At 40.8% G+C, this 13,461-nt stretch overlaps 1 protein-coding gene across 1 annotated transcript in view; it reads right to left on the bottom strand.

Moving 5' to 3' along the window:
- Positions 1-13,026, bottom strand: part of LOC149231301 (uncharacterized) — a 41,005-nt gene extending 27,979 nt beyond the window's left edge. The window contains exons 1-2 of the mRNA XM_089376264.1: positions 12,706-13,026; positions 12,531-12,601 (exon numbers count right to left, since the gene is read on the bottom strand). Coding sequence (XP_089232390.1) covers positions 12,531-12,601; positions 12,706-12,823 — 189 coding nt within the window. The 5' untranslated portion in view covers positions 12,824-13,026. The remainder of the gene's footprint in view (positions 1-12,530; positions 12,602-12,705) is intronic.
- Between the last annotated feature and the right edge of the window lie 435 nt (positions 13,027-13,461).

Here is a 13,461-nt window from a genome sequence, read left to right as displayed (position 1 = left end):
GACCAGCGACATACTGGTGCATAGTGTCTGCACTCATCTGCAAGTCTACGTTGGTGGCTATGCACATCAATTTCTCAAAGTACATGTCCAGTGCCAATCGGACTTGGTTCTTTACTTTCACCTCGGTGAGTGTGCCAATGGATGGGATCGCATGCGTGCACACAATCACATCCATGCTCTTGAACACTCGTACATGTGAAGCTTGTAAGATGGTGATGAGCTGCGGGAGTTCCTCATAGTTCTGTATCTGACTCTGGATGTGTGCCTTCAACTCCACTACCTTTGGCTTCATCATCTTTGGCAAGTACAATGGAGCTCCCTTGTACCTCATTGTCCATATCTGCTTGTGATCGACATCAGTGTGTATGTCTGAGAAGATGCATGCTCTCCTAAAATAGCATTGATGCCAACAATTAAGATGGGCAACTGACTTATGCATAATGACGAACCTGAAGTATAGCTTCTGCATGACTGTCTCGAGAGATGATACTTCACCAAGTATTGCTTTCTTCAACTCTTCTCTAGCAGATGTTGTAGCTTTCTCTTCTCCATGATTGGCCGCTTGTAGCTCCTTAGCCATGCACTCATACTCAGCTATCAAGAATCTAACACTTGAGATGGTGGCTTCGGCATATGCCTTTGTACCATCTGCCAATGCAATTGGATGTTTGTGCACATCAGACACGATCACTTGTTCTTCAAACTACACAAGATATACATGGACATCCGGAATGGGCACTCTGTGTGACTAGACTATTGAAAATAGCAACAAGAAATGCTAAATATAGAAGTGCTAAAAATAGCATTTCTATAAACAGCATTTCGGGATACATTCCAATTTTAATTAGTCCCTAAATTAAAATTGTGAATTAAATTTGAATTTGATCTTAGTAGTTGTTTGTAAAATAATTAATTAACTCATCTTGCGTTAATTAGTTAGAGAAAATCAAACATGAAGTCTATGTGAAGACATGCAACAATTATCCCTTTGATTGAGGAAGTTATCCCTTAATTAAGGAGATCAGGATGAGTTGTACTTTGAGTTGTAATTAGTTAGCTCAGTTAACTGAGTTAATTCCAGTTAGATTAGTTCCAATAGTTTGTGGAACTAATTGTGAGTTCAGTTAGTCAATGCATGCATGCATGCAACTAGTGTATTTCAGATAACTGAATATTCTCTCATAAATAACTCATGCATGTCAATTCAGATAGAGACCCACTTGATATCAAAGGATGGGATAGTGTACTATCAGTTGCAGGAATATTTCCATGAGGATATCTCTTGCATGCAGAAGGAATTCTTTCCTTGAGGATTGCGCAGTTATTTCTAAGTTTGGTGAGCAGTGTGTGAGGTAATTACACACAGGTGGCAGCTTGAGAACCCAGGAGAAACTGCACAAGGAAATAGGAGGCTTGGAGGACTGAAGGAAGGCATATGTGTTGTCTATTCTGTCTATGAGCAGCATTGATGGATTGTACTGAGAGCTGGATAGCTTGTGAGCTAAAGCTTTGTGTAATCCGAATATATTTCCACTTGTATGATAATATAGAGATCGGGGTTTTTAGCTGAGGCTTTCCCCAGAGTATTCTTTTGTGTTCATGTGTGATTTATTTCTCATTCTTTATTATATGTGTTCTATTTGATCTTGCTCAAAATCGATTAAGATTCCGCAAGTTTGTTTGTAGAAGTAGATCAAGTATTTTGCTTAAGTATATTGCATTATCAGGTGATCTACAGTGAGAATTTCTACATGGTATCATAGCAAAGGTGATCAAAGCGGAGAACAGTATACAAAGAAGGGAGAAGTTCGAAGGTTGAAGTTCTTGATTATATAAATCTAATTCTTATCACATCTCAAATTTCACCAATGGCGTTCAACGGTTTGAGACTCGAGTATGCCCTGGATGGCAGCTCGAATTATATAGCTTGGAAGGATCCAATGGAAGCAGTATTAGAGGACAACGATTTGAAGGAATTCATTGATCAAGAAGTCCCCAAGCCAACAGCAACTAATGCCCAAAAATTAGCGGAATGGAAGAAATTTGTGGCTAGAGCGAGGAGGATTCTTCTGGAGGCAGTTCAAGACCACATTGTCTCGACACTCCATGGGAAGGAGACATTGTTTTCAATGTGGAAAACATTGAAGGATCTATATCAGAACAACAGTGATCAGAGGAAGTTGGCACTGAAAGACAAGCTTCGGAAAATCAAGTGTGAAAAGGGTGACATGATCTCTACATATCTGAACAAACTCACCACCTACAGGGATGAGCTTGGAAGTGTAGGAATCATGACATCCGATGATGACATGGTAAGTCTTGCTCTCCTCGGTCTTCCTAAGAGCTAACATAGCTACCAAGACTTAGTAAATGGAAGAGAAAAAATGCTAGATTGGGAATGGCTATGGTCGGATCTAATGCAGGAGGAGATCAAGAGAAGCACCAGAGAGGTTTCTTCATCAAAACATGATGATGAATAAAATCTAGCCTTAGCGAGTAAGGCAAGGAAAGGGAAAGGGAAGGCTTCCCATTCCAAATCGAGTTCTTCCCATGGTGGGAAGAAGATTGAAAAATCTAAAGTGCGATGCTTTAATTGTCATGAGGTGGGCAATTATGGAACAAATTGTCCACAAAAGAAATCCAAGAAGGGATCCTCGAAAGGATCAGATGGTGAGGCACTAGCCTCACAGTTCGAATTGGATTTCACCCTCATCGAATTCATGGTTTCATCGATGGTGGGTTGTGTTTGGTACCTGGATAGTGGAGCCTCATTCCACATGACCGGAGACAAGAGTTTATTTAGTACCTTGGAGGAGAAGGACCTCCAGATGCGCATAGAGATGGGTGATGATGGAAAGTACTGTGTTTCAAGTGAAGGCACGGTTTTGTTTCAGAGGGAGCATGGAGCTCCTCTCACCCTCACTGATGTAAAGTATGTGCCTAGACTGAAGAAGAACCTGGTGTCCATCACAATGTTGGAAGACAAAGGCTATGATGTAGTCTTCAGTAAAGGAAAGGAATTCCTGAGACACATCGGCACGGGATAGACCAAGAGGGTTAGGATTCGAGTGAAGAATCTCTACAATCTGGAGGTAGATGATTATGTTACATTGAGCTCCAAAGCAGAGTTGGTGCAAAGCCAAGATATTGGCAAGCTATGGCATAGAAGATTGGGCCACTTGCACCATGGGGCCTTGAAGATCATGCAACAGATTTCTATTGGACTTCCCAACGGTAAACTTGAGCAAGTGGATACATGAAAAGGTTGTACCTTGTGTAATTATGCAAAATATTTCTTTCAAGATCGAAACAGTTGAGCTAGAGAAATCTTGGAGCGAGTTCATATAGATGTGTGTGGACCATTACCGATAGCCTCCACTGCTAAACAAATGTACTATGTTATTTTCATTGATGTTTTTTCTCGTAGATGTTGGATCTATTTCATGCAAAATAAGGATCAAACCTTCTCAAGGTTTTGTGAGTTCAAAGCCTTGTTTGAGAAAGAATCAGGAAAGAAGATAAGGACCTTGTGAAGCGACAATAGTGGAGAGTATGTCTCTCAACAGTTTAAGGACTTCTGTGCAGCAGAAGGAATTAAACGAGATTTGACGGCACCCCATAACCCACAGTAGAATGGGGTGGCCGAAAGGAATAACAGAACAATTGTGGGAGCAGCTGCCTACCACTTCATTTGTGGGCTAAGGCATGCAATACAGCAGTATACTTGCAGAATAGAAGCCTGCATCGTATACTGGGGATGAAGACACCAGAGGAGGCTTTCTCCGAGAAGAGACCAGATGTGAGTCACTTCAGGATCTTTGGCTCATCGGTATTTTTCCATGTGACCAAAGATGCCCGGAAGAAGCTAGAGCCAACAGTTGAGTTGGGGATACTTGTGGGGTACACTGATACACCCCACAACTATCGGGTGTTCTTGCCTACCAGTCAGAGGACAGTGGTACGCAGAGATCTAAAGTTCGACGAGCAGAAGGCCATGCGAGTTTCCCTTGAGAGGGAGCTCAAGTTGCATGCAGAGGAGGAACTTTTGGTTCCTAAGGAGGAGGAGCCTCAGACTGATGTGGAGCAGCTGCATGCAGAGGATCCAGGAGTGGAGACATCCACTCATGCAGAGTCTTCCAGAGATGGGCGGAAATGCTCAAGGGAAGCTGACAAATTTTTGATGGATGCAAGAGAGAATGTGGGACAACCATCTTCTCAGCACAGACAGAGGAGGTCACCTGAGCGGTACACTGGTTACATGGCCCTGGTTGGGGAATGTATAGAGACTGAACCATCTTCCTTTGAGGAAGCAGTGCAGCAACTAGTTTGGGTTGATGCTATGGTGGAGGAGTATGACTCCATAGTTTGGAATAGTGTTTGGGATGTTGTTCCAAGACCAGAGAACAAGTCAGTGGTGAGTTCCCGATGGCTTTACAATGTAAAGCAAGCAACTGATGGTAGTGTGGAGAAACATAAGGTAAGGTTTGTTGGTTGTGGTTTCTCACAGGTCGAGGGGATCGACTATGATGATACTTTGGCTCTTGTAACAAGGTACTCATCTATCAGATTGATGTTGGCACTATCAGCACAGATGGGTTGGAAGCCATCAGATGGATGTGAAGACTGCGTTCCTCAATGGAAAAATTGAGGAAGAGGTGTACATAGAGCAGCCGGAAGGATTTGAGACCTTCGATCATGAGTCACATGTGGGCGACTCAAGAGAGCTTTGTACATGCTAAAGCAAGCACCTCGTGCTTGGACACTAGGATCGACAACTATTTCACCAGGCTGGGCTTCACCAAGAGTGAAGCAGATGCGAACCTATACCACATCATGGTAGAAGGTAAGCCATTGATCATTATTCTTTATGTTGATGATTTGACATTGACAGGTGATGATCAGTTGATGAAGTCTTGCAAGGAGTACCTTGTAAGAGAGTTCGAGATGAAAGACATGGGTCTCATGCACTACTTTCTAGGCATGGAAGTGTGGCAGAAGGATGGGGAAGTGTTTGTGTCTCAAGGCAAGTATGTCAATGAGATACTTAGGAGATTCCACATGGAGAAGTGCAAGCCCATGGAGACTCCTCTAGCAAGTAACTGGAGGATGGAGGATGCTACTTTAGGTCAGGTAGTAGTTGCTACTGTGTATCAACAGCTTGTGGGTTCATTGATGTATTTAGTGAACACACGACCAAATTTGTGCTTTGCGGTGAACCAGCTGAGTAAAGCTATGGTTCAGCCTACCAAGTTGTTTTGGAAGGCAGCTAAGCATGTGCTGAGATATCTCAGAGGCACATCTCTGTATGGATTATGGTATAGACGGACAGAGGGCGTGAAGCTTCTGGGCTTCACATATGCATATTGGGCAGGGATTCCATTAGATAGGAAGAGCACTTCAAGAGGAATTTTCAACCTTGGTTCAGCTGTAGTTTCTTGGTACAGCAGGAAACAGAGGTCAGTTGCACTTAGCTTAGCAGAGGTTGAATACATGGTTGCCAATCAAGCAGCATGTGAGGCCATTTGGATGTGGAAAATTCTGGTTGGATTGCTTGATCAGAGGATGGATCCAACTGTGATCTATTGCGATAATCAGAGTTGTATCAAACTCTCTGAGAATCCAGTATTTCATGATAGGTCCAAGAACATCGATATCCGGTATCATCATCTTCGAGACTTTGTGGTGAAGAGGATCATGTTTTTGCAGTATGTTTCGACCAAGGAGCAAGATGCAGATATTTTGACTAAGGCATTGTCAGAAGGGTAAATTCAAGTTCCACAGAGACAAGATCGGGGTGACAGATAATCCCTTTTTTGTTGAGAGGGAGTGTTGAAAATAGCAACAAGAAATGCTAAATATATAAGTGCTAAAAATAGCATTGCTATAAATAGCATTTCAGGATACATTCCAATTTTAATTAGTCCCTAAATTGAAATTGTGAATTAAAATTCGAATTTGAGCTCAGCAGTTGTTTGTAAAATAATTAATTAATTCATATTGAGTTAATTAGTTATAAAATCAAACATGAAGTCTATGTGAAGACATGCAACAGTTATCCCTTTGATTGAGGAAGTTATCCCTTAATTAAGGAGATCAGTTAACTGAGTTGTAATTAGTTAGCTCAGTTAACTAAGTTAAGTCCAGTTAGATTAGTTCCAACAGTTTGTGGAACTGATTGTGAGTTCAATTAGTTAATGCATGCATGCATGCAACTAGTGTACTTCAGATAACTGAATATTCTCTCATAAATAACTCATGCATGTTAGTTCAGATAGAGACCCAGTTGAGATCAAAGGATGGGATAGTGTACTATCAGTTGCAGGAATATTCCCATGAGGATATCTCTTGCATGCATAAGGAATTATTTCCTTGAGGATTGTGCAGTTATTTCTGAGTTTGGTGAGCAGTGTGTGAGGTAATTACACAGAGGTGGCAACTTGAGGACCCAAGAGAAACTGTGCAAGGAAACAGGAGGCTTGGAGGATTGAAGGAAGGCATATGTGTTGTCTATTTTGTCTATGAGCAGCATTGAGGGATTTTACTGAGAGTTGGATAGCTTGTGAGCTAAAGCTTTGTGTAATCCGAAGATATTTCCACTTGTATGATAATACAGAGATTGGGGTTTTTAGCAGAGGCTTTTCCCAGAGTATTCTTTTGTGTTCATGTGTGATTGATTTCTCATTCTCTGTTATATGTGTTCTATTTGATCTTGCTCAAAATCGATTAAGCTTTTGCAAGTTTGTTTGTAGAAATAGATCAAGTATTTTTCTTTAGTATATTGCATTATCAAGTGATCTACGGTGAAATTTCTATATGCACAACTATGTGTTGTGACTCGTCAAAGGATATGTTGTGCACATATGCTTCCGGATTGTCCTCAAGGATTTCAATGTCTCCTTGATCGCTTGGGACTTTCTTTGCTCCTGGATCTCGTGAATTCGATGGGGTGACCTCTTGGTCCTTAAGCATGAGGTCAATGTTGTGATCTAGCTTAGGCTGAACCACATCCGTTTCCATCTGTTCAATCTCTTGAGCAAAGTCCTTCTCCTACAACTGTTCACCCTGTCTACTATCTACCATCTATTCGAATGAATCAATAACCTGTATGGGTGGAGTTTCATCAATGTGTGCATGTTGCACCTCCTGTTATTCTTGTTCCAATTGCGCTTCCTTCTCTCTTCTACGCAACTCTTGTTCTTCCCTTAGTTGTTGCTTCAACTCTTGCAACTCATTTTCTGCCTCCTCCAGCTTCTGCTTCTCCCTTTGTCTTTGCGCTATCCTTTTGTCGCGTTGTCGCCTTTTTGCCTCAATCTCCAAATTTTCTCTTAACACAAGTGGATCTTCTTTGAACTTGTATCTTTTCTCCACCTTTGCGCTATCGGCAACCTTCCTCTTGCCTTTTTCAAGCAGAGGTCTGTTGGTGTTGATGTTGTTGCTCTCTGAGATGTTGCTGCCTTCTGCGTTGATAACCACTCTACAACCATTATGACTGGTTCATTGAGCCTTAAGAATTTATAGCAGTATCTCCATGGGTCTTCCTCAAGCCAATGAAACGCCTCGTGGATTGAAGGATGATACACTCTTGTAAGTGGTCTTCCACTAAGCGATGCAGGTCATATGGATTGAAACTTCTAGTGCCAAAGGTGAATCTCTTGAATTCCTCCAACTCGGCCTCAGCATGCTTGAGATTCCAGATCTCATACAACCCAATCCGCAAAGGAAGAGTGGGTCAAGGTGCCTTCTTCTTCTTATGAAATCTTGCTGACAACCCCGTCGAGATGTGGTATGCAACCTCTTGCATGACCAGCTTATCCATGAAAAACATTGGTAAAAGATGCGGAGCCTTCTCCACGTTGTGTATCCGATTGAAGGTGTCAAGGGGTGAGTCATACCAATCTACTATGTTAACCAATGCCTCCATCATCGCATGTGACATGCACGGTGGATCCTGTTCAAAGATCATCTTGTACACCGGAGTGACGAAGTGGTCTGATAGTTGTATTATAACTCCGTGGAAGCTGCATTCAGAGAACAACTTGCAATAGGTGTGCACAAACGTTTTTGAAGGTGTCCATGCCCAACCCCAAGCCAGGGAACTACTAATGGGCACATATTGCATCAAGTATGTAAGTGAACATGAATAGCTTTGCTTGTTGACCTTTGGGTAGATGTCAGGCATATGTTACTTGTCCCTTCAATTGGAGGTCCAACATGTTAGATCAATTGAAATGTATTCCTTCGTTTGCCAGCTGATCCAACACAATCACCCAACTCTAGGGAAGGTCTCTGTACTCTCTTGACCGTATAAGTGGCATGAGAAGATGACCAAGAACTAATAAGCCTTCCACAGTATCTTCGTCTTGTATACCTGGTTGGGTGTTGTCATGAACTTAGATGGTTCTCTCACCCAACCCTTCACGATAACTCTTGAGTTCGTACTATTGTTGCGTCTGGTGAAGGGTGCAGCCATTGTGACCATTGGCTAGGGCAAGTGATACATCTCCTGAAAGTCATTTTCCCTAAAGGTAGCAAGCTTTGTTCCACTCGCACTACTCAAAACCATTGTCTTTGGATCAATATGTGAGACAATCCAGTGGATCATGTCCGCGCATGGAAACGCGGGATACCTACATGTAATGTGGTACAATACAAACTTGTGTATGTTGACATAGACTTTGCGGTCCTCCATATTCTCCTTGAAGGTACCTGAAAAGATGTAATTGAAGTCCTACCATTTAATCTTGATCTCCTTGTCTATGAACATCTTAGTGTCTTCATAGATGGACAATCTCATAGACACTTGCTCAACTGCATATCCAGCTGCTCTCTCAATGGTGTCCTTTGACCCTGCTCTCTTGGAATCCATTGTACCTATACTGAGAGACTGCTAAGCACCTATGATACCTAAAGACAGAGAAACACTTATAGCAAGCATAATTTCATTTGAAAACCAAAAGAAACTTGAGGACTAACATGTAACACACCTGGGTGACTGACTAGAGGATTTGCACAATTTTCACTGGGAGGTTGGGAGACTGACTGCCAGAACTACGCAAAACACAGTCTGAACTGTCAATGAGTTGACTGACTATTGAAACTATGCAAAGCATAGCCCAGCTTGGCTTGCTGAGGACTGAAACTGCGCAATGCACAACTTCAGTTAGCATGACTGCAACCCGGGAAAACTGCATTGCGTTATTCCGAGGGCCAACTGAGGCACTTCCTCTCAGAATTGAGCAAAGCAAGCCTGGGAGGCCAGTGTGAGGCAAGCTCTGCGTAATTTCTGGGAGCAAGACAAGGCCTTCCGTCCTAGAAATGCACAGTGCAAGTTTGGCAAGGCAAGGTCTGGGCCAACGCAACTCAAACTCGCCGACGGGCGTCTGAAAATAGTATGGACTGAATGCATGTGTGAAACTGGTGCAGACATTAGTGAATGAACATGCATGAAATTAGTGAGTGCAAGATTCAGTAAAACGAAAAAAAACAACTAAGCGCGTGAAGCAAGTCGCCGCAACGGCGACCGTTAGTGCAGAAACAGTGTCATGCATGCAAGAGCAAGGAGATGCAATGGAAAAATTGAAACAGTGCTTCTACAAGATAACATGCGTTAAAACGACAGCAAGCATTCAACAAAACCAAGAAAATAGCACTCACAAAAACCAAAATACAACAAGCGACAGAAAAGCAGCAAAAGACATGAAAAGCAGACTTACCCGGAAAAAGTTGAGCTGAGTGTGCCAAAGGTTCTTAGATGCGATGGGGAATGCCAAAGCTCCAAGATCGAAGTAAAGAATGAGCTCTAAAGTGAAGAATAAATATTTTTGACAAGATCGAGGCTTATGACATGCATGCCAAAATTTTAGGAAAAAGCGACACTTGGTAGGAGGTTTCTTAAACGGTTTTGCATGTAACCGCTAGCTACTAAAGATAGATCCCTAAAATCTAGGGATGCTTTTTTTATTTTTCCGGGAAAAAATTTCCCATGGATGCAAAGAAAGATTTCTCAGTCCTAGAGGGGCTTGGTCAACTTGGGAGCACATCAACAAACTACAAGCCCTGGAGTTACTTATGTGCAGTTTCTAAGTTGAGTGTCTCTGGCTGCCCGTCAAGCTCTGTAAAATTTCTAGGCTGAAGCTAAGGCTGCCAACTAGAACTGAAAAATTTTGAGAGAAAGCCCAATGATAGGTTGCTCTACAAAATTTTGAAGGGGAATGTTGTTTGCTTGCTCTGTGCAATTTCTAGGCTGAAGCTAAGGCTGCTAGCTAGAACTGTAAAATTTTGAGAGCAAGCCCAGTGATAGGTTGCTCTACGAAATTTTCAAGGGGAAGGTACTCTGCTTGCTCTGCACATTTCTGGAGAGTAGCAGGCTACCTTGATACTCTGCACAATTCTGGAGAGAGGTTGGTTTCCCTCCAGTTTTGTGCAATTCTCCAAGTGATCACAAGGGCCAGCTAAATACCAAGTCTCGATATGTCAACTTGCAGGTGAAAAGAAAACAAGTTAGCAAACAAAAGCTGATAAGCCAAAGAAACTCAATTGAAAGCATATGTACCTGGGCAATGCAAGACATGATGCTAAGGATGGTTGGTAGGGAGGCTCCAAAACGAAGTTAAGGAAAAAATTTGGAGGATGGTTATAGCGCTACAATAGGATGTTGGAGATGGCTCACAAATTGAGACTGGTTTAGATGCTCTAAAAGTATTTTTTGGAAACCACTCTTTATTAGTTCCCCTTCTTAGCTTTCTACATGACAAAGCTATTTTCTATCTTAACCAAATACATTTTGTTCATAATAATGGCTCCATTTTCCAATCATGGCACAAGGCAGTTGACTTGGGATTACAAGGGAATCTTGTTGTAGATGGGAGGAATATCTATCTCAATTATGCACTGCAGGTATTTATATCTCTTACCAAAAGGATAGGATAGTCTGGGACAGGATGCAAAAGAAGGGACAAGCAGTGACCCGGAAATATATTTCAAGCTTCTTAAGGATGCGATGCCAAATCAATACAAGTGGTTCCAATATGCATGGAAATGGGAGATTCCACAAAAACTTAAATGCTTTTGTTGGCTGGCACTTCATGATAGAATACTCCCCTTGCATAACCTACAATGTCAAGGTTACATTGGTCCTAATATTTGTCCCATGTGCAAGAAGGGGTTAGAGGATGTTAATCACCTTTTGCTGAGATGTTTATTCACTTTGCCTGTATGGGATGGGGTTCTTAAAGCATTAAATGTTACCACGATATGGGAAAATCATTCATTGGAGGCATGCTTATCCTCATTCTTTAAATCACAAAAGAAACACAAAACCCTTCCTTTTCACATCTTTTGGTCCATCTGGCATAGCAGGAACTCTCTTTTGTTTGATTAGAAATTGGCCACTGTCAGGGAAGTTATCATTAAATCGGTGGCATACTATGCTGGAATCGGGTCGACTAAGAAAAGTCCCTACAAGAGGGATATTAGGTACAAGGACATATGGGAATATCTTCTAGCAAGTTTTTTTTATGGTGCATGTCTACAAAGGAAATGTGGGTGTGGTACTTGTATTGTGTTAGAGCCTAACATATATTATCATTTCTTGTGGGAGGGTGGAATTGGCACAAATAGCAGGGCAGAAATTATAGCCTTATGGGGGGTTGTCATCTTTGCAAAATGGCAAGGATTGGAGACTCTACATGTTCATGGTGATGCAAAGGGAATTATTGACTAGGTAAAGGATTATACTCAATTTAATCCTCCTATCCTATCAAACTGAATGAGGTGTATTCAAAATCTGGTGGGTTCTTTCCAGCTTGTTACTCTCGAGCATATATATATAGGGAACAAAATCAGGTTGTTGATCTCCTATCTAAGAGAGGCATCACAAAGGAGGCAAGGAAATTCTTCTTTGCAGCTTTTGTACATGATTTCTTGGTAAACGTTGGTAGCACTGATTTCTCTTAGATGCATTCTGGTTAACTTGCTTATCTCCAGTGGGAAAATTTTGTTGTTTTGTTAATGCTATGTGTATACTTTAAGACCTTCACTTTCTGAAAAAAGGTGGAATATCAGTGTATTTGTGATGAAATTATCAATAAGAACATATAGAGTTTATGTTGATAGACTGTGATTTTGTATATTTTGACATAACCAAAAGTAAGGAGAGTAAGTCTCACAAGTGAATGAAGAAAGAGAGAGATTGACCTCTAATTTTTGTACTCTAAGAAAAAGAAGACAACAAAAATAAAATATAAATATAAATGTAAAAATATGCATTCCAACTGTAAAAGCCTAACTCTCAAAAACACGTGAATTCCAAAAATAACTTTAGAATTGCAAATCTGTAAAGATTCCACTTCTTCTATAGTATAAAAGATGACTGTAGACTGAATTTTTCTCTTTCTGCGAAAGAAATGGGATCCAGATTCATGCAGAGATCGAATCTAATGAAGTGAAAATGTCATATTTTTTAATCACACAACTTATGCCATGCAACAATATAAAAAAGACGCAACCAATGCCCTGCAACAATTATTTACCTGTTCTATGGGAATCAGAGTTTTCTCTGGATATTCATCCATCTTCTCTGGAACTAAAATTGTCTCTTTCCCTGAAGAAAAACGAAACCCAGAACTATATGCTCAACCCTATGGAAACCCATTAAATTGCATTTAAACATTAATACTACAAAGTATGCGTTGTAAACATTAATACCTGTGTGTCTGCTGGAACAAGCTGCAAACCCCATAAGTGACGCAAAATACAAGAGCAAGATCACAGTGCAGGATATGAGTTTTATCCTGGTGCGTAACTCTGGAGGCCTGCTGGTCATCCTTTTTCTCTCTATCTCCACAATGAAGAAGAAAAATCCTGATCAATACAAGAAATCTCGACCTGTTTACCTTAAAATGATTTCTTAAAATGAATGAGATTGAGGTGGGTGGATCAATTATTTGAAGATTTGAGACTATTTAAACAGATGAATCAGAGCGACAACATATTGAAAGTCAGCGATATTTTACAGCAATTAATTCAGCTTTTGAGTCATCGTGAAAAAGTGTACCATACAATTACACACTATTTCATTATTATATTTCCCTTAATTTGATCATGCTGAGCTGCTCAAAACAAAAGATTACAGGAATGGAATAACATCTCTCTTTCAACTAAAAATGAACCTTTTTCCCTATATATATAAATATATAAAAGAAATAAGCCAACATTGTGGGTCACTCTTTGCTTTATTGGAAATTAAAATAATCAACTTTGACATTGCAGTATGCTTTTTATTAAAGTGTAAGCAAACCTTGTGGGTCACCCTTTGCTTTATTGGAAATTACAATAATCAACTTTGACATTGCAGTTTTCTTTTTATTCAAGTGGGATAAGGAGTTTGCTTCTTAAGATTTTCATATGTCTTGTTGTAATTTTTGTAAAGATACATGGTGTGCTTTCTTTGTTTTTAATTTT

This window comes from Pinus tabuliformis, chromosome J, assembly GCF_031772625.1.
Source record: "Pinus tabuliformis cultivar Carrire ecotype Pingquan chromosome J, CPIR1, whole genome shotgun sequence".
Lineage (NCBI taxonomy): Eukaryota > Viridiplantae > Streptophyta > Pinopsida > Pinales > Pinaceae > Pinus > Pinus tabuliformis.
Note: the sequence above shows the minus strand (reverse complement) of the source record. Positions and strands in the feature narration are given on the sequence as shown.